This window comes from Orcinus orca, chromosome 1 (genome assembly GCF_937001465.1).
Source record: "Orcinus orca chromosome 1, mOrcOrc1.1, whole genome shotgun sequence".
In the NCBI taxonomy this organism is placed as follows: domain Eukaryota; kingdom Metazoa; phylum Chordata; class Mammalia; order Artiodactyla; family Delphinidae; genus Orcinus; species Orcinus orca.
In genome coordinates, this window is record NC_064559.1 from 206,418,849 (window position 1) to 206,446,825 (window position 27,977).

The 27,977-nt window shown below is 44.2% G+C and overlaps 1 protein-coding gene across 7 annotated transcripts in view; it reads left to right on the forward strand.

Annotated features, from left to right (window-relative positions):
• Positions 1-27,977, forward strand: part of RERE (arginine-glutamic acid dipeptide repeats) — a 429,014-nt gene that overhangs the window by 328,770 nt on the left and 72,267 nt on the right. For all 7 annotated transcript variants that reach the window (XM_049707765.1, XM_049707760.1, XM_004272354.4 and 4 more), the window contains one exon: positions 2,724-2,822. In XM_049707765.1, coding sequence (XP_049563722.1) covers positions 2,724-2,822 — 99 coding nt within the window. The remainder of the gene's footprint in view (positions 1-2,723; positions 2,823-27,977) is intronic.

The following is a 27,977-nucleotide window of genomic DNA, read 5'->3' on the forward strand; positions in this document are numbered from 1 at the left end:
TAATGAAAATTGAGTAGAGACTGCTTCCTTCATTTTTTTTCTCTTTCCTTTTAAAAATAAATAGCTAACACTCATTTAGCATACTATGTGCCAGGTACCGTTCTAAGCAATTTGACATGTATTTTCTAATGTTGTCCTCACAATAGCCCTAAGAGGTAGATGTTATTATTATACTCATTTTAAAAGATGACAAAATTGAGGACCAAAGAGGATAAGTAATTTGCCCAAGGTCACACACCTAGTAAGTAGTAGAGCTAGAATTCAAATCCAGATGATCTGGCTCCAAAGTCCATGGTTTTTCATTGCTCTCCTTATAATTACCCCATTTACTATAATGACCTCTTATAAAATGTCGTTAATTTGCCATGAGCTTTTTATTAAGAATTTATGATTTGATCAACTTGAATTGATTTCAAAGTGTCACTAACGTGTGCTTTTTAAAAAAATTAAATAGCCGTATAATTTTTCGTTTTATTCAGTTCTGACCCATGCTGTTAAGCTCTCATTACAGATCCTCATTATATTATAGAACTTGGCAAATACCTGCTTGTTCTGGGTATCAGGCGAAGTATGAAATGCTAACTTTATTTTTATTTTATATACTTCTGTAAGGAGGCCAAACTGGACGGTTTTCAAACATTTGCACATTCTAGTATTTTAGTATAGTATTTTGTTTATTTAGTATAATATTTATATATACTATTTTATTTTTAAAATAGTCTAATGATGAATGTCATAAAAATATGTAAGTTAGTATCTAGCATTCGTATGCATTACATACACCCCACACAAATAACACTCGCCCACACCCACACTCTACCACCCCCAAAAGCAGGATTCAGCATTGATCTTGTTACAGGTGTTTCGTTTTGTTTTAAGGTAGTTGACTTAATAATTAACTTGTAGCCTGTACTTCCTTGGATAGTCTGGACTTAAACTGGGGTCCTGTAAAGTGGGAGACTAACTCGGGAAATTTTAATTTTTAATAACTTATTGTTTTGCTGAACGAGCAATGAAAATGGGTATTTGTGATAATCCCTTCCAATAGCAGTTAAATGATTAGAAGAGAGACTTGATGTGTCTGTCTCAAACTTTTATTTATTTGTTTATTCATCCATCCATCCATACAAACAAATATTTATCACAGGCTTACTATATGCCCAGCCCTGGGGCTACAGCAGCTGCCAGGAAGGCAACCTGTAGGTTCTCCTTGAAAGTCTTCTGTTAAGGAGGGGAACACAGGGCTCTCTCCTTCAGTTGAGTCTGTAGCTCCTGGCCTACACTTAGGTGATAGTAATTGCTATAACCTGCTAGAACTTTTTATCTTGTATGTGTTGTATCCCCACAGCACATCCCCACTAGTTTGTGAGCTTCTGGAAATAAAAACTGTGACTTACCAGTTAATAAGGTTTGTACTGTATTTGTACTGGGGATTCAGCAAAAGCTGCTGAATTGTTCAAATAAGGGATTGAAACACTGGTGAAAAGATCAGAATGTCCATTACATGAGGGCATTTTTGTTCACTGCTGTATATCCCCAGGGTCTGCTGTGTGGCCTGGAACATAATAGGTACTCAGCCAACATCAGGCTTAATGAATTTGAAGACACTGAGATTTAGATTTGGGGTGAGACTACCTAAGGACAATAGTTGAAGGCCTTTATTAACTTAAGAAGTATTTCTGTGTATCACCTTATGCTACAGACTGTGTTAGGTACTGGAGATACAGGTCTTAGCCAAAACAGATGCTTGTGTCAGAGAAATAGATTTGTAAAGGAACGGCAGATTCCCAGTGAGAAATTTGAAGGGACAGCTGTAGTTTGGGGAGGTCGACTGAGCAAGTGGATTTTTCTACCTGCTATTTCTCTTCATTGTCTGCTGGTTGAGACTTAGGAACCAGAAGTGGAGAGGGTCACAGGAGCCAAGGCAGGCATATCTTTGCAAGATAGAGAGGGTTCAGGGGTGCCAGGCACTGCCCAGGGTTGAAAAGGATATAGAGTGAAAAAAAAGTTCAATAGCTTTGACCAGAGAGAAGTCTGTTCCTAAAAGGACCATGTAGATAAACCAGCATCTTCATGTATATGTACTGAGAAGTTAGTATACTGTTACATAATTAGGTACTTGAAATTTTTCTTAGCGAAATTACTACAGTTGAAAGACAAGAAATGCTAATGGGATAGAACATGATCTAGCTTGTCTTTAGGTCTCTTTGGGGAAAATGGGACAAGAGTAGAGATCACACTGGCTGGGTTTGAGTCTTGCCCCACCACCTACTAGCTAGTATGTTGAGCACCTTTACTTAACCTTTCCATGCCTCAGTCTCCTCATACGTAAAATGGTTGACGATAGTTCCTACCCCGTAAGATTAAGTGAGAGAAGACCTTCCTCATAGGATTAAGAATGGTAATGAGTTAATGGAATGTACTTAGCAATAGCCCAGGCCAGATGTTTAATAAATGTCATTGTTACTCTTAATCCTGTTTCTATTACTGCCAGAATGTTCTCTGCCTTACCTGTTTCCCTTTCGCAGAACAGCTGAATTTGGGGGGGGGGCGGGTGGTTGGATAAGAATGAATTATCATGCTGGCTAAAATGGCTCTGAGTCTTGTATGCTCGTCTCATGACTCTTTTGTTAGAGTAAATGCAGGGTCCGCCCCTTTATTGATTTGTTCTCAGTTCTGTTATTTGGTGCAGTTAGCAACTAAAGTTGTTGTTATTGTTTTAGCTCCATGAAAGCGGTTATGATGCTGGCAAAGCCCTGCAGCGCCTGGTAAAGAAGCCTGTGCCCAAGCTGATCGAGAAGAGCTGGACTGAGGACGAAGTGGTGAGCTTGCGGGGGTGGTGGGTGAGGGATGCTTTGCCTCGGGTCTTGGCGGGGCCGTGGGTGGGGGGCAAGGCGCGGGGTCTGCCTGGGGTCCGGGGCGTCGGGGGCTTGCCTCTCGCTGTTCTCCCAAGGTCCAGTCGTGGATGCAGGCTGTCCATGGCATCTGTCAGTCAAGGGAGGGAGCCTTGAAGCCTCATAACTGTATGGAAAGACTTGATTTTAGTAAGCACTGGTTCTGTAGATAATGGGAAAGATTTTCCCAGGTGTCATGGAAAGAGGGAAAAAAGTTAATAGTTGCTCTTTAAAAAAATTAGTTTGGGTTGGTTGGTTTGTTTTGGGTGCAAGCTAGCTTTTGATACCTCCCGGTATTAAGACACATTCATTTTAAAACTAGTTGGTATCCAACCTAGAGTAGGGCTGCTACCCCGTTTTTATTGTGTAGGCTGGCAGGGTCCCTAACCTGCTGAAGGACAGTAGTCAAGGGCAGGAAGCGGGGACTCGATTAAATAAATACAGTGGATCTTTCATATTCATTCTGTTAGTGTGGCCCATTAAAGAAGGTGGGGAGATAGAAATGTATCCACAAATACAGATTTTTCAAACCCATGGATTTTATCCCAGCAGAAAGGGTTCTCATGAAGCTACATCCCCCATCTTATAACTTTGGAAAGGAATTGCTGTTAGAGACTGAGAGATTTCTGGTGCTTTTGCAAATAGAGTCTTCAATAGGAATGTCACCGCTTGACATTTGCCATTTAGGTTGAACGAGATTAAGATGAGCGCTGGCACTGATACACATATCGATTGATTGTAAATTCCTTGCCTGTATTTAAAACTACGCTAAGGAAGACTGTTTAGAAACTGTATGGCTTTCCTGATCCTGCTCTTTCATTTTTCAGCAGTATCTGTCTAAGGCTTATGTGCAAGGTGCTGTGTTAGGAGCCATCAAGGGGAACACAAGGCCCCACCTCACGAGGGGAGACCGTCTGTAAATCAGTGTATGTCAAGGGGTGAGACATGGGCTGGGGAAAACAGTAGAGCAGCGAGGATGAGGATGAACTGGGTAGGGGGCTGTCTTTCGTAAGGAGGCTCGGGAAATGCCTGGTGAGCACCATTTAGCACCCTTGGAGCAGAGACCTTAGAGAAGGGAGGAGGCGAGCCTTTTGGAGGTCGGGGGCCCTAAGGTGAAAGCACGCCTGGAATGGAATGTTCGAGAAATAGGCAGGAATGTGTCTGAGGGGAGAGCGGTAGGAGAGGTGGGGGGCCGGTCAGGGTGGCCTGTGGACCTGTGTTCAGGGCCTTGCTGTTTGCTCTGCACCAGAAGCTTGAGCAGCTTCTGAGCAGATGGGCCCTCTGGCTGCTGGGTCAAGCGTGGGCTTTGGGGGCTGTTGTGAGAGTCCAGGCCCGAGACTGGGGATGGAGTAGCACAGCAGCAGTGGTGGTGAGAAGCGCTGAGATCCTGGATGTCTGCTGAGTGGAGAGCCAAGGGGGCGGGTTCATGGAATGGCTAAGGATGCCGATGCCGAGGCTGGGGGTTGAGAGGAATGGAATGGGGAGAGGACTGGGAGGCGGCAGGGGGGCTGAGGTGGCCCTTGAAGGCTCAGTAGTAGAGCGCCTTTTCAGCAGTCCCTTTGCACTCCTCATGGCATGAGACTGATGAGGAAGCCGCTGTTGCTGTTTTGAAATTTAAAATGTTAAAACTTTACATGATTAGTAGAGAGATGGAAACACCTTAAATATTTGTTATTCAGATAGTGGCCGAAGTGAAAATGTTAAACTCAGTTGTTTTGAAAAGTCATATGTTAAAAAACTAAAAATAAGAGTTGCCACATGATCCAGCAGTCCCACTCCTGGACATGTATCTAGAGAAAACTCTAATTTGAAAAGATACGTGCACCCCAGTGTTCATAGCAGCACTGTTTATGATAGCCAAGACATGGAAGCAACCTAAATGTCCGTTTACAGATGAATGGATAAAGAAGATGTGGGGGGTGTGTGTGTGTGTATAACATGAAATATTACTCGGCTATAAAAAAAGAATGAAATAATGCCATTTGCAGGAACGTGGATGGGCCTAGTGATTATCATTCTAAGTGAAGTAAGTCAGAGAAAGAAATACCATATGATATTGCTGATATGTGGAATCTAAAATATGACACAAATGAACTTATTTACAGAACAGAAACAGACATAGAAAACAAACTTATGGTTACCAAAGGGGAAAGGGGGTGGGGGAGGGATTAATTAGGATTTGGGGATTAATAGATATAAATTACTATATATAAAATAGATAAACAACAAGGCCCTGCTGTGTAGCACAGGGAACTATGTTCAGTATCCTGTAATAAATCATAATGAAAAAGAATATGAAAAAATATTTACATATGTATGACCAAATCATTTTGCTGTATAGCAGAAATTAACACAACATTGTAAATCAACTTTTAAAAAAAGTCATATGGATGTTGTTTTCCGCTGTAGACCTATTTATGTGAGAAGGAGATAAGAGATTTGATGGATAAAAATTTTAGATTCTACAAAAAGCCTTTGTGGAGGACAGACATAAGGGGATGGGACGAATGTGGCCCGTGTGACCCGTCCTAGGTCGTGGTCAGCATGATGAGCTGTGGTGGCTGCTTCAGACTCACGCTCCTTCACTTGGTCTGCGGTTCCTTTTGGTCTCTCCTCTTCTTCCGCCCCCGTCGTCCCTCTCCTTTCACTGTTGCCTCTCCAGCTCCTCACTAGCCATGACACTCTCCCCCTCCATTCATTCCTCCCTTGACCTTTCATTCCCTCGGGAATTTTCAGATTCCAGCTTAAAAGAAAGCTCTTCCTGCTTGAAAGATATCTGGCTTCCTTTTCCGGCAGCCCTTGCTTATATCGGGCACAGTGTGGGCCATGTCCCCACGGCTGCCTCTTTGGGACTTTCCACAGACAGTAGGATGAAGCGGGGCGGGATCTGACACGTGGGGAAAAGCCCAGCTTAATTCTGAAAAATGAACCACGACTCCAGAGCGCTGCCCACTCAGAGTCCCGGATAATGGTATTTAACTGCATAAATCCTTGTCAGTCTGGGCTCATTTTTATCGTGTTTGCTTCTTGTTTTAGTGTAAGTTTTGAGAAATGTTTTGGCAGTCATCCAGCCCTTGCAGAGCCTAAGGATCAAACAGTTGCCTTATTCATAGGAAGTTAAGCTTCACTTTCTGAAACCTCAAAAGTGAATGAGAGAGAGTGATTGAATAATTGATAGGCTGAGGGAAGCTTCAGCTGAATGTGTCCACATCACTTCTTTGAATCATTTTTTTTTTTTTTTTTTTTTTTTTGTGATACGCGGGCCTCTCACTGCTGTGGCCTCTCCCGTTGCGGAGCACAGGCTCCGGACGCAGAGGCTCAGCGGCCATGGCTCACGGGCCCAGCCGCTCCACGGCATGTGGGACCTTCCCGGACCAGGGCACGAACCCGTGTCCCCTGCATCGGCAGGCGGACTCTCAGCCACTGCGCCACCATCATTTTATGTGGCAGCAGGGCACGTAAACCAACACGACTCTTAACCTTAGCCTGGTTTTGGCTGTGAGTAAATACCTGCTCTGTGCGTGTGGTCCCTTCTGCTGATTTTCCCACATTTTCTCACCCCAGGAATCACAAGAATAAGCAAAATAAATGGGCCCCAACTCAAATAAATATGTGAGCCTGCCTCTTTTTTTTTCCCTCTCAATGTTCTATATACTTGGACATTCTAGTTATTTTTAAACTTCATCGCCTCCAGTATATGAATCTGACCCAACTACCCAACATCTGACCTGATGCCAGTGTTGATGAACTTGCTTTCCTTTGCACTGACTCACGTGAATCAGACTCTCTGTGTGAGAGGGTTGGTGCAATGAGCACCTACCGGTGGGAACCCCTGGCTGTGCTGGGAGCGGACATCCTGGGCACCTCCTGGGTCCTCTGCTCTGAGAACAGACTCCTCCCTTGCCCACCCAGACCCGGACCCTAACAGCCTTTGAGGCCTAGCGTGTTCTCCGGCCCGTCCCGTGGCGAGCGCTCCCTCTGCTGACCCGCGTCTCCTGTCTGCATCCTTTACTGGTGGCTCATCCTTTGCCGCCTCGTGTGGCCTTTGTGCCGCTATCACCAGTTTTGTTCCTCACAGTCCTTATTTCTGAGTTGATTGTCCTTCTAGTCTGTAGACGTATTAAGAGTGAGGACTTTCTAACAGTGAGAATGATGTATCTGCCTTTGAGGCGCTTGAGGAGTGCTGACAACTCTTTATTCAAGATGATTGTTTTTAAAGATTCTTCGCTATAAGTGACACTGTCCTCAAGCCAGCATTTTAAAACTTGTAATTGTTAATAATGACGCATCAGCATCAAGGAGAAAAACTTTTATATGCATCCAGTGCTAACCTTAAAAGCTTTACTTTTGGGAAAAGTTCCCAAATTATGATTAATAATATCACCCGACCTCTTCTTCCCAGGTCTTTCAGATAATCATTAATCCTCGACATCTTAGGCCTCAGAATTATACAGTAGGAGGCCTTTCATTTCACACTTTTCTCTCAGTAATTCCTTGGACACTTTGTGTGTTTACAGATATGGTGTTTCTTATTGAAGTTGCCTTGGGGCTGAGATACTTTAAATTCTGTTGAACTGAAGCCAGATTTGTACCAATTTCTGTCGAATTCTCTGCCAGATAATGACAAATGAACTCTGTTTTAGAGGAGAGACTGTGAGAAACACCTTGGTAGCTAGCTCATGACGGCTTTTTGGGCTAAATAAACCAGGTCGGATCAGAGAAGCATTTTTGCTTTAATTCGTGAAGCTTATTGAACACCACGGTGTGGGCAAGGATGGAGCCAAAGCCAGCGGCCTGCTGCTTGCTGCACTGGAGAGTGACACAGATGCTTAACCAGTTTCACTTACATGATGCTAAAAATATTGTTCCTTTTCAGGAAGCCATCCAGATCAGTAGAACTTGAGAAGAGAAAGAGAAGGAAAGTACAGATCAGAACTTTTAAAAAAAACAAACAAACCCCAAACCCTAGATTATTAGGTTTTTAATTAAACATGATGAGCACATTTAAATATAACACAAAGGCCCCAGGCTGAACTGCGCCTAATGGAAACACATTAAGTCACCCTTCCGTGCTTGGATAGTTACTAATTCTGTCTGTTTAGGCGTGCAAGCTGAAGGTAGCATTTGCGCTGTTGTGTTGTTGCTCATTGCACTGGGATTCCATTGCTGCTTGATGCTGTGCTCTTAATTAGCATTCAGCTGTTGATTATGGAAATACTGGGGATGCTAATTGAATTCTTTTTAAAATTCAGGGCCTGCATTTTCCTTGTGGAGTTTGGCCTGACTTGCAAGGTTGTAAGATTGGGTGCTTCACTGAGCTGTGCATTTCACCCTTTGCTTCCCATCCACTTGGCCGTGTTTTGGAAATTATTTTCGTGTTGAATTAGCTTTCCGCAAAATTCCAGGTGTTACATAAGGGAGAGGTTTTGTAGCTTAGGATGTCCCTACAGAGTGTTTCCATTTCATCTTGGGTAACTAACTTTTATCTTGAAATATGCTTCTTTTTAACTATTTCATACCAATCTTGACATAATACATTGAGGTGAACAGCCTAGCTACAAATAGCCTCTGAAATTTTTATCCAAAGATAGTTAATCTGTGGTGGCGATAAACCTTAATTGGCCATGTACATGGATTTGCAAATTCGTAAATTTTAAAACATCTGAACCATCCTTCAATTTAAAGCTCAGTTTATCATAAATATAAATGAAAATCCTTCTTTCAAAATTGACATGACACGGCAAACTAATTTTCTGAATATCTGTAATCCAATGAACCCGTGTGGCTGGTCAAGGAATTACACGGAATACACACAGCTATTTCCATGGTGTCTTTCCCCAGCAGCATCTTCAGATGCCTTTGTTATGCCCTTTTTGGAATGTTTGCTCGAGAAAACATTGTTTTCATTGTTCACTCTTTTCAAGCCAGACATCTGGATGTGCCAGAAGACAGAGCTGCTTAGTGGGGCAAATATACAATGAATTTTATTTACTGTTTGTGTAGCAGCTGTAGAAAATAGAATTCACAGGAAACCCAGAGTGAAGGTCCTATAGCAGCAGGAGGTAGTGGAGGTGAAAGCAGAGAGAGGGGGACAGTGACAAGGGGGAGAGAACTTCCCACAGCCTACAGTTAACGATCTGCACATGAGCTTTAAGATGTCCATAATCTTGGTGTTTATTTTTAAATGTTATATATTCAATATAGAGGAAGGCTTAATTGTATTATATTTATTTTGGGAATGGTCCACTTTCCAGAGGTGTTGAACATTTTATAAAGTCGTTAAAAAAATGTTGATGGGGCTTCCCTGGTGGCGCAGTGGTTGAGAGTCCGCCTGCCGATGCAGGGGACACGGGTTCGTGCCCCGGTCCGGGAAGATCCCACATGCCGCGGAGCGGCTGGGCCCGTGAGCCATGGCTGCTGAGCCTGCGCGTCCAGAGCCTGTGCTCCGCAGCGGGAGAGGCCACAACAGTGAGAGGCCCGCGAACCGAAAAAAAAAAAAAAAAAAAAAAAATGTTGATGACAGGAGGTCATTTAGTATGAATCCATTCATTTTCTTCTTCATTTGTAAATTTTATGTGAATGTTCCCTCTGGTTAGAACATTATTATAAAAACATTAAAGGGGAGTTGAAACCTCACCACTATCTCACAGTCTCCTGGTTTCATACTCTTTTCAAAGCACTTTGTTTCACATATATACATCATTTTATGTAATTGTAAACTTACATAAATTGAATCATAATATTAAAGTTTTCACTTTCTAAAGTCATCTTAACCTGAAAATTTTTACAGTTTGCTTAGAACCCAAAATATAGACATATTGTATTTAGTGCAGCGCATAATAGGTACTTAGTAATTTTTAAATTGGATCAAAGTAGCTTTTTCTCTCTACTGCTTACCCTTCCTCTAATTTTAAACTAAATTGGTTACTGTTTCTTATGAACAGCTTAATTCTTAGATATGAGAGTAGAAAAAATAAGAAAAATTATAAATGTTGACATATTTCTTACACGTAATGTATCTATTTTACTCACTCATGTTATGTATTCTTATTACGGTCCATGGTAAAAATCAGTCCCTTAATATTAAAAAAGAAAAATGTTGGGCTTCCCTGGTGGCGCAGTGGTTGAGAATCCGCCTGCCGATGCAGGGACACAGGTTTATGCCCTGGTCTGGGAAGGTCCCACATGCCGCGGAGCAGCTGGGCCCGTGAGCCATGGCCGCTAGCCTGTGCTCCGCAACGGGAGAGGCCACAGCAGTGAGAGGCCCGCGTACCGCAAAAAAAAAAAAAGAAAAATGTAGATTCAGGTGAAGTTTGCCTAATGTTTCAGGTATTAATGAAACTGAACTATTTTTTCTGTAGTTGACCCCATCAGTCTTTGAATCAAACTCTTGTTTAAAGAAGTCGATAGTGCGGATAGAGTGGAGTTTATTGTCAAGCCCTTTTAGAAATCAGACATCAAATTAAAAATCAAGGGGCTTCCCTGGTGGCGCAGAGGTTAAGAATCTACCTGCCGATGCAGGGGACATAGGTTCGAGCCCTAGTCTGGGAAGATCCCACATGCCGCAGAGCACCTAAGCCTGTGTGCCACAACTACTGAGCCTGTGCTCAAGAGCCTGTGAGCCACAACTACTGAGCCCACGTGCCACAACTACTGAAGCCCGCGTGCCTAGAGCCCGTGCTCCGCAACAAGAGAAGCCACCGCAATGAGAAGCCCGCGCACCACAACGAAGAGAAGCCCTTGCTCGCTGCAACTTGAGAAAACCCGCGCGCAGCAACAAAGACCAAATACAGCCCAAAATAAAAACAAACAAATAAGTAAATTTATAAAAAAGGAATCCTCCTCCTAATGCAGGGGACACAGGTTCGAGCCCTGATCCAGGAAGATCCCACATGCCCCAGAGCAACTAAGCCCTTGCACCACAACTGCTGAGCCTGTGCACCTGGAGCCCGCTCACCACAGCGAAGAGTAGCCCCCGCTCACCACAACTAGAGAAAGCCCGCAGGCAGCAACAAAGACACAATGCAGCCAAAAATAAATAAATTTATTTTAAAAAATCAGTTATATGTGCAGAAAAGTTGGCGTAAGGCGGTCAATTTTGTCACTTAGTTTGCAGAAAGATTCTACTGTGTAACAAGCTGTAAAGAGAAATGTACTTTAGAATCCTTTAGTAAATGAAATAGGCCAAGCATTAGAAGGGGAGTGATATTTCAAAAATTTATTTCAGCATTTCTTATCAGTAGAAGTTGCCTCTGGGTTCAATCTACAAATTCAGCCGTGACCTTGCCTTTCACATATTTGGCTTTATTGCTTTCTAGGCTTCCTCTTTATACTATGCTCAAAGTTAGTATGTCTGTTTTTCTTTTTAGACAAGGTCATTGTTTTTTCATTTTCTTTAACCAATACGTTTTTAAGTTCCTTATCCCAAGCCCTAATTTTAGTTTTTTGCTTCTGTTTTTAAAGAAAGCTAACAATAAATTGTGCCATGCTTTTGGGTTCCGTGTGTGTGTATGTATCTGTTTGTATGTTCGTGCAAGTGTATGTGTTCAGGCCTTGGGGTGATGCAGAGGGAACAGAGACCTGGGAAGTAACCTCACGTTGAATATAAGCGTAGCCTAAATTATTTCTCACCGCTCAGGATAATCTTTTAAAGTCAAAGAGTAATTTTTATGGGACAGTTTTCATTTTTGCTCGAAGCGGGGGAGTGCCAGGAGAAGCTTCAGCTTGGAAGCTTAGTAAATCCTGGAGCGGCGGGTTACTGAAGCCGTGATTTCCATCTCCTTTTCAGGGACATGGAAAAAAAATGGAGATGGCGTACACTTTCAGCCACTCTCCATCATCTTTCTCTGTTCATTTTAAAAATGAGAACAGGGCACAAGGGGACTTGAGAGATTGCATTTGTTCTCCCATAGACAAAGTGGGTATTTTATAAATGAAGAGGTTGGAAAACCCTTTTCCTTCTGCGGTTCCTTAGCAACAGAACTAGAGTCAATTTTAATGTGCATGCATGGAACGCTCTGAGGATAGTGACATTGGAGCCTTATATTTTCACAGGTGAAACATACCGTATTAGCCTGGTAACTAGAATTCAGGGTTGGGGGAAGGAAACAGGAGGTTAAAAAAAAAAAAGGGAACCCTACATTGAGAGGAGGTAACTCATTTATCGCTGTCTCCTCTCTTCTGGCATACTTATGTCTTAAATCTAAAGTCTCCCTTAGGTAGAAGTAGTAATGGCCTCGGTAGCCCCCTAATTGCTTTGTTCACTAGAGTGCCAGCCTGTTTTTTAATATTTCCTGGTAGCGTTTCATTCTTCTTCTCCTAATACGCTGCATGCTGCTAAGTGATACTATGTTTCAGCACTTGCTTTAGGACATTTTTCCGAAGTATGTTTATATGGGTAAATTCCAGTGCATTTTCCACACCTATACAGCATAGTACTGAGGTGCTAGGAAGCAGAATATGTTTGGTGGTCACAAAGGAGAAAGACCGTCTCTGCAGTTTGCTCACCACTTAGTGTTCAGGCCCAGGTCTGTGTCTCCAGCTTTGCATTTGTTGAGTTTGGTGTTGGGGCTTGGCAGATGGCAAGTGAGCGTGAAGATGGGATGACCCCTTCATGTTGTTTACCAGGATACTTAGTTCTGATTTTAGATTACTGGTTGAAATTCATTCATTTATTTCATAAACGTCTGTGTAGCACCAACACTCTGCCAGGCACCATTTTATGTGCTGGTGATACAGCAGTGAGCAGAACAAACAAATCCTTATCCTCGTGGAGCTGACATTCTAGTGAGGAAGACAGATTAAAACAAGATCACTAAGTGACATACATACCTAGTGTGTTAGCTAAGTGCTAGGGTCTTGTATCCCCAGAGCATAGCCCAGGGCCTGGGGCAAAGTTGATCATCAGAAAATACTGTATGGCTGGGTTGAATAGAAGGGAAACCTAGCAGAGGCTGTTCTCCCTGCCCCACCTCCACTCTCAACCCCCCAGATCCTCAGATCACTTCAGTGGAGTTGGCCCATGTGGCTGAGCCCCGGCACTGATACAGTCAAGGAGAGCTTCTCCTTCAACCTGCACGGGGCCAGTGCACGCCCTAACTCCGGCAGAATTAACTGGACATTTCCCTGTTCTTTTCTTCTTGGTAGCTTCCCTTGGAAGGAGCAACCAACCCCTTCCAGTTGTCTGTGGTTTTCTTTTCTAGACTCCAATTATAAAAAACCCATTCCTTGCCAGCATCACTTGATACTTACTGATGCGTATGGTTGCAGTGTTCCGCCGTGAGGGTGAGAAGGAAGAAGCCTCAGCAGATGGCCCAGTGTGAGACTGCCTACTCTGACTAACCCACCTTCCCTTGAAACCCATCACTCTTTCAAAAGAGAATGACCTGTTTGCTCATCTCTTTCTTATGGTTGGCCGGTTGTCTTGGGTAGTCTTTTTTGTGACTGTGAGATGTGCGTAATATACTTTTCCTGTCAGGTTTCCTCTAAACCTCTAGTGTGCTCCCACTATTTGGTCACTTTTGGAGTGTTTTCTTCCCTTGCAAAGGGCTAGATTCCATGTAGTTAATCCGAGCAGGACGAAACAGAAGACCTATCAAATAAACATACCAAAGAACTAGAAAGGAGGAGGCAGGGAAAAGCTACAAGTAAAAGGGAATCACACAGTAAGAGAATTGAGCAGACTGACTGAAATTACATCACGTGGCCTGAGGGCTAAAGAATCTAATGTGTCTAGAGCCTGTTTTATTTTATTTTTTTTAAGTGTATACTGTGTCATTCTGGATCATTTTATTAAATGATCAGAAATCACGACCCCTGACAGCACCAGGAAGGCCTCTATTCTGGAAGTAGGAGAATGCCCGGGACACGGTGGAGTCACTGTTGCTTTGTTGCCGTTGCCCCGCGTTCTCCGAGGGCACCGAGGGCACAACTGAAGTGCAGACCCGGGACTCTGGGGGAGGGCAAGGTCAGGGTGTTACGCTCCGCTCTGCTCTGCTCTCTGGAAACTGGGTCCCCTCCTTGGGTTTTAGTTTTCTTGTCTGAGGAATAAGAAAAGGAGGAGGAGGGGGAAAGGACGAGCTTTGCGATGCCTGACAGGTGTGTGTCGAATCTGGACCTGATGCATCTTGGCCTGCTGCCCCACACCCTTTTACTTCCCAGGTAAAACATTGGCAGATGTTTTGCCTAAAGCTAATGGAATCATCTCTGCTTAAGAAATTTGAAAACATGGACACCTGCACACTCACGAGTCCTTTTAGTACTAAGGGCTGTTGGTTTTCTCTTGCAGTCAGTTTGTAAGTTTTGATTATAAGTTTATTTTTTGCCTCATCTTTCCCGTCAGCAGTAATAAAACAGAATCTTCTAGACTACAGAGATGCACATTAACGAGTATTATGTACTATGGCAGAGCGGGAGGAAAGGATGACCCATCATCAGGGGCTCTGCTTTATGTTACTTCAATCTCTTTCCTCCTCTTAACAGCCCTGAATCTTCTCTGGGAGCCTCTGTTGTTGAAGTCTGTGGAGGTGTCACATTTGCTAATAAGCTGCTTTTCCAAACAGGCACTGTCAGCCTAAATTAGTCATTTTCTTTTCTATCTAGGGTTTTTTTAGGGTAACAGTACGAAACAGGCTTGGTGATCCATTTTTGAAAGGAAAGTGTTAGAAAAGGAATTTAACAAGATCTTAGTAAGGGAACTAGTTGACCTGGACCCAAAACCCAGGTAACATTAATCTAAATCTAAAATAGCTTTGCTTGTGGAAAACACTGGGCTCCAGGTGTCTGTGGTTCCCATTCCTGTGTCCCCAGCAGAACACCGCGTGGGACTCATGTTTCCATCGGACAAAGCTGTTCCACGCTCCTGAAGGAGCTTAAAGGTGGGATGGACCCTGAATACTTGGAATCTTCCCTCCCAGTCAAGTCCACAGAAATGACATTCTCCAATCTTTTAGCAATAACTAAAGTTAGAAAATTATTTTCAGATTGTCCTTTGGGATAGCCCAACTTCTTTGTCAACTTCCCAAGTTTTTCACCCCAGAAGGGTCTGACCTTGGTAGTTTGTTTTCCACATTAGAACTCTCTGACTTTATAATCACCTCACATTTTTCCTTCCTCCCTCCTCCTGTCCCCTCCCCACCCCCTTTCTTTAAAACCCCTGTCAAACATTCCAAGGATCCATTTAGATTATCTTGCAAACATTCCAAGGATCCGTTTAGATTATCTTGCTTTTAGGCAAACTTTCAGAGGGATCCTTCAGTTGCCCACACATTTAGAGTCAGTAAGCATCACACCATATTGTCCTCTGCTGCTTTGAAATAATTTTAGGGCGTGGAGAATTCCACTGTTAGGAGGATATGCATGTGCAGGAGAGGCCCTCTCCTTCAGATGAATATCTGGACAAAAGGGATTCTTAGAGCGCAAAACCAAATGTCATTGTCAGTTTCTGGGTAACCAACTTTAGATGTGCCTTAGATAATATTATACAGGGAATAAGAGAGAGGAGGGGCTTCTTTTTCGCCTTACATCAAATTGAATTCCACTGAATTTTCATACCCACTCTGTGTGAGGCTCTGCTGGGTGTTGTGAGACCCCTTTATCCACTGTTCACTGTCATCATTCTTCCTCTGGTTGAATCTTCCATTCCCATTGTTGCTCATTCTTCTGTTATTCAAGTGATATGTTTTGTATTTAGCTTAGATTTTTAGAAACAATTTAAAGACAATATTGTATTCGAAAGGAACTTCTTGGTGACTTTAGACAAATAAACGTCATCTGTTCTTTAGCTGCTAAGATCTCTGCAGGAGCCACCATAACCTTGATAATTGCCTGGCAGTGTGGCACCCTTGACTGATTTTGCCTGTGGGTGTGAATGAGTGCTTGAGTTGGATGCTGTTGCCACAGGCCGCCTAGAGAGCAGATAGAAGCCGCACAATTGCAGACCCGCTTCGAGTGCCTCTTCTACGCCTGGCAGTGTGCTGGGGTCCACGGGAGACACAGGGGTGAACCTGTTGCTTTGTGTTCTCCAATAGGGAGATCGGGAAGGGCGCTGAGGAGGAGGTGTTATTTGAGAGGAACCTTGAAGGATGGATAGGATTTTAACCGGCAGAGTTGATAGAGGTTAATGGAAGAACAAAGGCATAAAAGAATGTGGGTAGCTGCTTAGTAGCCAATTACCCAGTTTGAAGGAAGCTGTGGGTGGAAGAGTGTTTAAGACAGCTTATTTAAAGCCAACCACTCTTTATGGGAAGACAAGTTTATCTTTAATTTAATAAGAAATAAGGACTAATTACATATGTTTGAATGTGGGGAATGATAGGACTGGGACCGTCATCGAAGATTAGTCTGGCAGTGACAGGATGATGGATGGAAGTGGGTGGAGAAGGGGCTCACGGTTCTGAAACTTGGCTACACATTAGAATCACCTGGAGAACTTTAAAACGTCCTAGTGCCCAGACTGCGCTCTGAATCAGCATCTCTGAGGTGGGACTCGGGCGTCCATGTTCCAGGCTCTGAGAACCACAGGATGGGATAAGGACTCTGGTTCTAGTGAGAGATGTGGAGAGCCCCGAGTTTATAACAGTGGTTCTCAACCTTGGTTGTACACTGGAACCACACGAGAAACGTTAACTAACACACACACAATGGAGGCTTGGGTCCCACCCCAGAGACTCTGAGTTAATTCACCTGGGTTATAGCCAGGGTGCTGGGGTTCTACGTACAGGCAAGGTTGAGAAGAGCTGAGGTAGAGGCCGTGAGAATCGAGAGGAGGGATTAAAATCAAGAGGCCTGTGGAGTTACAGTAAGACCCTTGTTATGTGCCAAGGTGCTGTGCTGAGCACTTGACGTGAGTTGACTCATTTATTGACATTCTACAGAAGAAGCAGCTGGGTCACAGACGGGAGGGAGAACTTTCCCGAGGTCACAGAGCGATTGGTAGAGCCTGCTTTCCAGCCTGGCCTCGTGGTTCCAGAGCCCTGCTCTTAACCTACTACACTGCATGGCCTCTCTGGAGAAGCCTGGCTGATTGGAGGTGGGAAACAGGGAAAAAGTGGAGAGATGCCATTCAGATTTTGTGTTTTGGTACAAGGGAGGAGGCTGTTGGTACTATTAATAAAATTGTGAAATCAGGAGTACTTGCTTTAGGGGAGGAGAGGAGAGCTTATGTTGAATTTGAGATGATTGTAGAAGATACAGGTAGGTGTAGCAGTTAGACATGAAGGTCTGAAGATAGGAGAGCTTTCTCGTTTGCAGAGAGGGTTCACAGTTGAGGAAACTGGACTTGAAGAGGTTAATTAGCTCACTGAGGACCACAGAACTAGTCAGTGGCAGGGCAAGGATCGGATGAGGTTGCCGGGGGTAACAGTACAGTGGTGGGAGGAGAGACTCGTAGGGAATCTTTATGTTGAGGGGCAGAAGGATGGACAAAGTGATGAAGCCACTTGGCACGAAGTCAGAAAAGGAATAGCTCAAAAGGCAGGAGAAGGATTTGTTTAATTTGTTAAACATTATGTTTAACTTAATAGGAAATGAGGAATAGGTACATATCTTTTAATGTGGGCAATGATAGGACTGGGGTTGTCCTTTACATAACTTAATTGAAAGATTGGTCCAAGGCCGGGATGCTGAGGCATGTCTACCAGTGTTGATTGCACTGCCGAAATAACCGATAGTCCAGGCCGCATCTGGAACTTGGGGAAACAGGACGGAGATGGCAGAGGAGCTGAGAGGCTAGAGATCACAGTCAAGAAGAAGAGATTGGGGCTTCCCTGGTGGCGCAGTGGTTGAGAGTCCGCCTGCCGATGCAGGGGACACGGGTTTGTGCCCCGGTCTGGGAGGATCCCACATGCCGCGGAGCGGCTGGGCCCGTGAGCCATGGCCGCTGAGCCTGCGCGACCGGAGCCTGTGCTCTGCAATGGGAGAGGCCACAGCAGTGAGAGGCCCGCGTACCGCAAAAAAAAAAAAAAAGAAGAGATTGTGTGGGATTCATAGTGACTGTGCAGCAGTAAGTAAAAGAAAGTTTCTAGTTTTATATCTTAGATGTTTTCATAGAGTTCCAGCCATAAGTGGATGGCTAGGTTGGGATAAAGGGAGGGCACCAGGAATTGTGGTTGCAAACACAATATCAGAGGGGCTCTGGGCAAGATTTTTCATGTTCCTGAGAGTGCTATCAGAAAGTAGGGTAGAGAAAGGGCCTTTTAGTGCGGTGTCCGATCACTGAGGCAGCGGGGAGGCTGGCTTGGCTGGTTGATGTTACGACGAGGAAAGTGTCTAGAGGTGGTAGGTGATGTGGTCAGACAGGAAGGAATGCGCCCAGAACGAGGCTGCTGGCCCTGTCATTGGAGGGCTTGAGAGGAGAGGGATGTCGTGTGGGTCTTCTGTGAGGATGCTGACGGAGGGGGGCCTCGGGTATGAGGGCATTTGGAGAAAAGGGGGCGGGGAGAAGACAGTAGGTCTCTAGGGTGTAAGGATCCAGTTGGGGTTGCGAGGGTGAGACGTCCCGAGTCAGAAGTAGGGATTGGGAGGAGAATAATGGGGAAGGGGCGCGAAGGAAGTTTGTGCTGTGGCTGATCGTTCTAGGAAAGCTGAGGATTGGCCCCTGGGTGCTGCCCTGCTGGGTGATGTGCTTCTTGAGGGCCAGTGCATGTCTCAGAGCGCCTTCCTTCCCAGTGGGGCTCGGTCAGTGGTAAACTGAGTTGGGTTGATATGTAGAGGTTGAAGATGGAGGCAAGTGGTGACGAGGGAGGATTTTGTGAATAGAACAATATTTAGAATTTGAGAGCACAGGTTGGAGTGTTGGCTCCAGAATGTGTTGCGCTATTTGTTTCCTCAGTCACTCAACAAGTACTAGGCATTTAACTGTGTAACTAGGCACCGTCTAAGCTCTAGAGACAGAAATGACGGTGGACACACAGTTCTAATGGTGCCTGCATTCTGTTGGGGAACAAAGACAAATAAATGAACACAAATAAGGTAATTCAGGTAGATTCCATGAAGAGGATAAATGAGCTGCACCCGGGCTCTAGCAGGGCGGGGCTGCCTTCTTAGGGGAGCAGCACTTCTCATTCCAAAGCACCTTCTGCTGAGCAAGTCTGGGCAGCCCACACTTCTGCTAGTTCAAGTCATTTTAGGAGGAGCGATAGACGTCTTTCTAATAATTCAAGTTACTTGACCCCCATGTGGTGATCTATGGGGTCGTGTCTTAATTGCCTGTAAACTGTTCCTTGTCAGACCAGATAAATGCCTTCAGGACCCAGGAGCTTTTGGTGAGCTTAGAACAGGCTGAATTTGGCTGAAAGGTGAAGTAGGAACTTTGTTATGGAAGTAAAATCATGTTGCTGTCTTTCACGTGAAATCCACGCGTTTGTCATGCATAGACGTGCGTTTTCCAGTATGGGGGACGCAAAACGTAGTATTTTTAAATGCCGAAAAGATTCTGTAAGCCGTTTTCATGACTTTTTGGATTGGGGGAAAGACCAGAAGATGAGGGTCTGGTTCTTGTTAAAACTTTTGCTGATAATCTTCTGGTCGCTTTGGATGAATGTTCTCTATGGCCAGGAAGGGAGAATGGGGAGAAGTTGTGAAGTTGTGGCTAAACCCCAAAGGCGGCTCTGTCTAGCCCTGGAGTTCCCTTTAGATGTCACTGTGGTTTCATTTTCTTTGATGGCTCCTCAGTGTGATGTGTTTTATCAAACAGACCTTAAAAAAAAAAAAAAGGCATGAAGGAGCTTGATAAGTAAAAAATTCATTTCCTCATTATGGAGAACATTTCTTTCATCCTTTATTAGGCCACAAGAATTTTGTCCCACTGTTCACCATCCTAGACAGTGTTGAGAAGGTCCCACCAGTCCTGTCTGCCTGCCTGTGGTCAGAGCAGCCGGGTCTTCTGGAGCCCAGGAGAGGTCTCAGAGCTCTCCTCAAATTAACTGGGGGACAGAAACGCACTGCTGGTGGGCGAGATTTCCTCTGCATGTTTTCGCTGCCATTGTGTCCCATTCTTCTTTTGGTTCACGATTTGATCAAAATCAAGAAAGTCTAGTTTCTCCTCCTTATTTTTTTTCTACCCCCTCCCTTCACTTTTACTATTCTCAGATAACTCCCCATCTGTCTGTAGAAAACCACCCACTTGTAACGTCATTAAAGTTTGGTGATAAAAAACAAAAGTGTGGGTAAACCTGTTTCTGGTTGAGACCAGTTTTCATAGCTTGGCCATTCATTGATCTTCTTTTAAAAAATGGAGTATTAACTAAATAATTAGGCTCCTTCTGGCCCTGAAAGGCCCAGGTTCTGATAATAGGATTTGTCATTGAAGAACATTCCTTAGACGCCTGTCTTGTATGTGCAAAGGACTCTGCCAGATGGCCCCAGACAGGACCTCCCTCACTCATGGAGAGAAATGGCAGTGATGGACTTGGGTGCCCAGAGCCTGGTACCAGGCAGATTGTGGGAAGTTCCGTGGTGGGGTCGCAGAACAATGCAGGGACAGAGGAGGGTGACGGAACGTGGACACGAGATAGTGAACATACTTGTTCAGGGTCACACCAGTGGTAAGTGAGGACACCCAGGAATCCAAGCGAGATAGTCCAGCCCAAGAGCGGCTCCGTGGCGATGTTGCACAGGATCCCCAGACAGGACGTCATGGCAGCGGACTTCCCTGCTGGTCCCGTGGTGAAGAATCTGCCTTTCAGCACAGGGGACGTGGGTTCGATCCCTGGTCAGGGAAATAAGATCCCACATGCCGTGGGGCAACTAAGCCCCATGCACCTCAACTAGAGAGAAGACCCAGCACTGCATCGAAGAGAACGCGTGCCTCAATGAAGATCCCTTGTGTGCCACAACTAAGACCCTACAAAGGCAAAAAAATAAAGAAAATAATAAATTAATTAAGTAGAATAAAATTAAAAAAAAAAAACCAAAAACATCAGGGCAGGAGATGCAGAGGCGGGAGAGTACGGGGCATGTTCAGGCAATAGCAGGGGGCTGGCTTCCGTTGAATCTAGGGCAGCTGGGGCAGACGTGCAGGCCAGGTGCTACCCCCTTCCTTCTTCTTGCATTTCTCATAGACATTGTTTAACACGGCACTGTCTCCCGCTGAGCTGAGATGAAGCCTCAGTTCATTTTAACACAACTTCTAATCCAGATGCTGTGTCTGGTGGGAGCTGAGGCTGGAGTGATAGAACGGAGATCACTGAGCACTTTAATTGCACACTGTGGAGTCTGAACTCTTCATTCTTCTTGAACAGAGAAGTGCCATAATCAGTATTGGAATTCAAAGAATGGCTTTTACCTCAGTGGAACGGCAGTTAACACAGTGTAGCGTCTTCAGGGGCGCCATCTGTCTGGGTTCTAGAAAGTGTTTTTAATAACCCTAGTTTGGTTCTGTTAGGTAAAAGCAGAGTCTAATAAACCTAGCCGAGATGTGGAGCGTGCTCGGCACCCCCAGGAGCTCCTGTCTTCCTTTTAGGTACAAAGTTAAAAGTGTTCCTCATCGAGCCCCTAAAAAAGCTTCGCTTAAAAAGCCATATACTCCCTCCCAAGTTTACATTGGCATACACTTTTTTCATCATAAGGATGTAATTTCTCATGTGTCATAAATATTGACATTTGAAAATAAAACTGTCCCATCGCTTTTTAATTTTTATTTATTTTTTCCATCACTTTTTAAAATACATCCACTGCATTTTGGCTGCCATCGTCATTTATACCCATTATTGTCTGTTTTTTGTTTGTTTGTTTGTTTTCGTTTTGGTTTTGCGGTACGCGGGCCTCTCACTGTTGTGGCCTCTCCCATTGCGGAGCCCAGGCTCCGGACGCGCAGGCTCAGCGTCCATGGCTCACGGGCCCAGCCGCTCTGCGGCATGTGGGATCTTCCCGGACCGGGGCACGAACCCGTGTCCCCTGCATCGGTAGGCGGACTCTCAACCACTGCGCCACCAGGGAAGCCCTATTGTCTGTTTTAAAAATACGTGAATGGGCTCCTTTTTAGCAGTAATATTTTACAATTTATCTTTTCCCCCCCTAACATGTCACTAGTAATTTTCCAGTCTACTTCCCCATAGACTTTATTCCTGATATAAAGCATTTTTTGCTTGAGAGTCTATTGTCAGATCACGCTTTCATACTCCCTACGACAGACGTGTGCGTTTCAAATATGTGTGCGTGTTGTCATTTCCTTTAGCAATAAAGGTCTAAGTGTTAAAAGAAAATCTTCTCTGATTATGTTATCAGAATAATTTTTTTTAATACTTTTTTTCTTTGGCTGCGTTGGGTCTTCGCTGCTGCGCAGGCTTTCTGTAGTTGTGGAGAGCGGGGGCTACTCTTAGTTGCGGTGCACGGGCTTCTCATTGTGGTGGCTTCTCGTTGCAGAGCACGGGCTTTAGGTGCGCGGGCTTCAGTAGTTGTGGCATGTGGGCTCAGTAGTTGTGGCATGTGGGCTCAGTAGTTGTGGCTCACGGGCTCAGTAGTTGTGGCGCACGGGCTCAGTAGTTGTGGCGCACGGGCTTAGTTGCTCCGTGGGATGTGGGATCTTTCCGGACCAGGACTTGAGCCCGTGTACCCTGCATTGGCAGGCAGATTCTTAACCACTGCACCACCAGGAAAGCCCCTGTTATCGTAATAATTATTAGTGCACAGTTGATCAAAACAACGAGATATTATAAAAGTTGATAAAATTTTACTTTTTGTTTAATATTTTTTGGAAATTAGATGATTCCGTTTTTTAAACACATTAGTTCTTGGATGAATATTACTTATTGTAAGAGTGAAGCCATATTCTGCATCAATTTTGTTCTTACTCTTCACTTATTTGTAGATGTAAGTGCTCAGAAATCTTGTTTACATAAATAGATAGGAATGATAGCTTTGTCACTCCGTTATTGAATTCCTTCCATAATCAAGAAATATAATTTATCATCAGACTTGATTTTCAGTAATCTATCAGATGACACCTCCACAAGGTCCTCCTTCAATTTCGTTGAAAGTAAAGAACTGGAAGGTGCCCGAGACTTGCATGAGGCTTCCGACTGTGACCTTGGAGTTGGTCCCTGCGTCAACAGGAACATCGGTGTCTTGAATTGACCCTTTGTTTGGTGGCTGGAGTTTCTGCATAGGGCAGTGCTAGTAGCATTCCAGATGGGAGAGAGGGATGCCTTTGTGTGCGAAGTGAGGGGAGGAAGATTGCTAAAGGGGAGGTGGAAGAGGAGGACTGCACCTGCCTCACAAGAGTGTGTTCTCAGGCAGATGAATTTTAGGAAAGAAAATATATGAAAGTTGAAAGTTTGGAAATGAATTCCCTTAAAATTACTTGAGTCCGTGTACCCTTAAGAAAGTCTTTGGTGTCTGCACACCCTGCTTTGCAGACTGTGGACCTGCCTACAAACCTTGCTTGTCCGGCCCACTTCCGGGCGCTGGGAAAGTGCAAGGAAAGGCCCCCGTAGGATCTGGACCGGCCTTGTGGAGAGGGCTAGCCTGGGAGGCTTCAGTTGGTCAGCCTTGGGCAGGGAACGAGGCCACACATTGCTTTGGTGATTTAGTGATGAATAAATTACTGTCCTTGCCCTCCAGGGGTTTATAATCTGAGCTCATATTATAAAACAAAACAAAACAATACCCCGCCCCCCCCCCAAATCTGACAAAAATCAAAATCTTCTACGAGAACTTGTTTAATATATTATTAAATAAGGTATACGTTTATTTGCATTTTTTAATGTTTTGATGACTGGATTTCAGTATAACTGGTTTCCTTTGTAATCTCACTTTATTTTCGGCATTTAAAAATCATTTTTAGAAGAGGTTAGGCTTTACCAGACTGCCAAAAAGTTCCATGGCATAAAAAAGATGAAGAACTGTGTTCTGAGTGCTGGCCTCTTCCAAATACCACAGTTAGTCAGTTTCCAAAGAGTCCTAGATGACAATTTCAATAAAACGGTTTCATGGAAGGGCGCCTCATAGAGCTTTTGGTAGGACTGTGGTGTGATGTTATTGGCTTGGGCATGCCCCATAGATGTTTCCCATGTTACATTAGACTGTCAGACTTGGACCTGGTACAGTCAGCTTTCCACATCTTCAGGTTCTGCAACAGTGGATTCAACCAACTGTAGATAAAAAATATTCAGGGGAAGAATTCCAAAAAGTTCCAAAAAGCAAAATTTGAATTTGCTGCACATCGGCAACTATTTACATAGCAGTTATTGATACATTGTATTAGGTATTATAAGTAATCTGGAGGTGATTTAAAATACAGGGGAGGATATGCGTAGGTTATGGGCAAATACTGCACCATTTCATGTAAGGGACTTGAGCATCTGCGGATTTTGGTATCCTGGAGGGTCTGGGAACCAGTCCTCTTTGGAATCAGGCACTATCTGAAGGAGCTTACAGTCGCCCATCAGGGAAACACCCACCCCCCCACACACACACACGGTTCTCGAGGGTCATAGGCCTTCCTTGCCCCTATTCCGCTGTAAGAAATCCATGTGAGGGAGAAAACTTTCATTATCTCCAGATTGTGTTTCACAACAATTGAGAATGTTCTTGGTTTTATTATTAAGTAATGTGAACCCGTGACTTCATAGTTATTGTTTGCTTTGTTTCTTTAACATCTCAACATGCATTATTTTCTTCCCTGTGCTTTCTTCAGCAGCTTATTTGCTCCACGCACCAGGTCCCCTGACTTGAAGCTACAGAGCTGCATTTAGATCAGGTTTCTCGCATGCTGCTGACTTTATCTCATTTACAGTATCACATTTCTGTTGCCATACACTGTGTGATCTGGGCCTCCCCACAGCTTTTTAACAATTAGTAATTGAGCAGGAAGTGTGTTTTTATTACAGTGGCCTTTTGATTTTGATTTTACAATCGTGTAGTGTTTAGCAGAGAGCAGAGGTGGGGAAGTGGCCCTCTGAAACACATTTTTGACAGAGAGAAGTCTGTTGTTTCAGCCACTTGGCTATCTGTCAGCAGTTCTCAGACTTCCCCCTTGTGTTGGTTGCCTGGCAACCTGGGGCTGGAGCAATCAAACCGTGGCCAGTGCTTTTCCAAGCCCAGATTGGGAGATGATTTATTGGTGGAACTGTAAGCATGGTAAACCCAAGCCTCAGAAATTGACCTTTTTTTTCTTTTTCTTTCTTTCTTCCTTTCCTCTCCTCTCCTCTCCTCTCCTCTCCTCCCCTCCCCTCCCCTCCCCTCCCCTCCCCTCCCCTCCCCTCCCCTCCCCTCCCCTCCCCTCCCCTCCCCTCTCCTCTCCTCTCCTCTCCTCTCCTTTCTTTCTTTCTTTCTTTCTTTCTCTAGGAGTTTATAGAAACCACATCAAGAAAAAATAAAAGAAAGGGTATCAGTTGGAGGGTTTTGTTGTAAAACTTTTAAAGAATAAAATTAAGGCCTAGAGTGAGCATGTTATTCTGTGTCTATCAACATGTGTATAGAATATATTTAGTTGCGTTATTACCCTTTTCTTTCATTTTACTGCAACACCCAACATTTAAAAGTTAGTGCTTTTTTGGGTAAATTAGGATACTTGGGATGTCACCTTACCACGAGAAACTCAGCCCAGGGAATGCTCATAGCTTGCCCCAGGGGTCATCTGTGAAGCTTTGATAGAATCAGGCGTAGAACCAGAGCCCAGCTTTCCTAATGCCTGTGTCTATATTCTGGATTTAATGCAGTAAGCATAAAATGCTGATTGCTCTTCTTATTTTTCAAAATCAGCTGAAAACTCCAAAGACCCTGCATTACGGTCTGCTCTGTTAATAGATGCTTAAGTAGGTCTTCTTCTTCATATGTGTGTGGACTTGGTATGGGCAAGGGAATCCTGTCATTGTAGGACAAGTCAATTCTGAATTTTCAGATTCCTCCCACTTCCTGCTTCTGCCTTCTTTTTATTTTTTTAAAAAAATATTTATTTAATTTATTTATTTGGTTGTGCCGGGTCTTAGTTGCAGCAGGTGTGCTCCTTAGTTGTGGCTTGCAGGCTCCTTAGCTGTGGCATGCGAGGCATGCATGTGGAATCTAGTTCCCTGTCCAGGGATGGAACCCGGGCCCCCTGCATTGGGAGTGTGGAGTCTTAACCACTGCGCCACCAGGGAAGTCCGTATGCTTCTGCCTTCTTTGCCCCCGCCCCCTCATTTATAATTATAACTTTTTAACTGTGAAAATTATCTCATTGATTAATTTTTGCTATAGAAGTGAGTTTTAAAGCTCTTTTTGAGAGTTCTCCTTCATAGAATCTCAAATACTTTCTCCAGTATTGCAAATGAGGACTATTTGGGGGCGGGGGCGGGGCAGGGGAGGCGGTGTCCTGTGGTGAGGGCAGTCTGCATGAGGGGAAGGCACAGAAGAGCCTCAGCCTGACTCAGCAGGTTAAGCATTTCTTTTTGTAAGATTTTAAGTAAATACTTTGGAACTCAATCTCCACTCTGCTTGCAGCCCAATGTATCCAACTGTGTATGTAAATGCACTATTAGTATGTTTGAATTCCATATAAATATACAGGTTGAATCGGTTTGTGTGTGTAATTTACACACAGCTGTGTTCACGCTCCCTTAACACCAGTATTTTCAGCAAGAGTGAGGTATCATGGGAGCACTGTTGTTCCAAACAAAAGCCGGCAGAGCAGCCTCGAGGTGGGGCCCATTACCAGCCCCTGACGTGGGACCCTCCCTTGACAGACTCTCTTGTGATAGACATCCTGCGTGGAGGTAGTATGCGACCAGACGGGTGCCTGTCATAGAAAGAAAATAGTGACCGCCAGTTAGACCAGGATCTGCCTTGTGACCCAGTTTTGCCTTTTGTAGTTGAAATACACTCCTCTTCCCCCTCCAGCCCCCTGCGTTTCCTAAAGGGATACTTGATTTTCCTCTCATTTTGGAGAGCATTCAAAGTGACCAAAGTTAAATAAGGAGCCCTAGCCCTTGTCATGTTGTCATGAAAGAGAAACAGTCCAGGAGCCGCTTCTATGGCCCTGGAGCTGGACAGGGCCTCAGTTTCCCCTGTTTAGGAAGTGGAGCAGGAGTGGATGGTAACAATTTCTAGACTGAGTTCTTCTGGAAGACACGTTTCACTTAATTTGAAATAACAGGCCTATATGATTTTATTTCATTTAGGACTGTATGATATCATTGTCCAGTATTCTAACAATGTATTTATTTTACTTCCCTACTAGAAAACTTGTAGTGCTTTAGATGTTTTAATGTTTTATCAAAAAGGAGCAGGGATCATCCTAAACTTGTGCTGTCCACTGTGTAACCACTGGCCACACGCGGCCGTTGAGCACCTGAAATGTGCTATAGCCCGAGTTGAGATGTGCTGTTAGTGCAAAACAGACACTGAATTCCACAGGCTGAGTAGGAGAAAGGCAACGTAAAATATTTCATTACTGATTTGTATATTGATTACACATTGAAATGATGATATTTTGGATGTATTAATGTGCTACTGATGTTCATCTTACCTCTTTTTAAAATTTGGCTACTGGAAGATGGAAGTTACCTACTTGGCTCACGTTTGTGGCTCACATTCAGTTTTTATTGGGCGGCCATTGACCTAAACACCTTGCATTATAATTTTTGCGAAAGGCCTCCCACTAAAGAGTTCTACTTCTTTGTTGTCTTGTAACTTATAGACAAGCCACATTTCTTTTTCAGTTTATTCCCTGTTCCTTCTGTGCCAACACCTACTTTGTTAAAGAAGCTGAACTTTTTAGTGACTTAATTATGAGCCACTTGACCAAGAACATTTACGTGGGGACTACAGTGCTATCACAGGGAGAGAAGGTGCCTTTTATGTCCGTTTGGCTTCGTTATTAGTGTTGGGTTATTTTTAATTTGGGTGTAGCTGGGCAGCCATAATTGGCAAGAGGTATTTAGCTGGCGGTATTTCTACATCTGCTAACGCTTGCTGCTTAACTAGCCAGTTCTCATTTGACTTGAAAGTGCATTGAAGCGTGCTGCTCCGATATTCACCCTGTGGCAATGCTGTGTTAGGCCTGCAGTAATGAAAGGACTTCAGCTACTCAGCATAATCATCTAGACTCAGAGGGTCACATAGACAGAGATGTATAGGATGGCTCAGTGGCCTTTGCTAGTGGGCAAA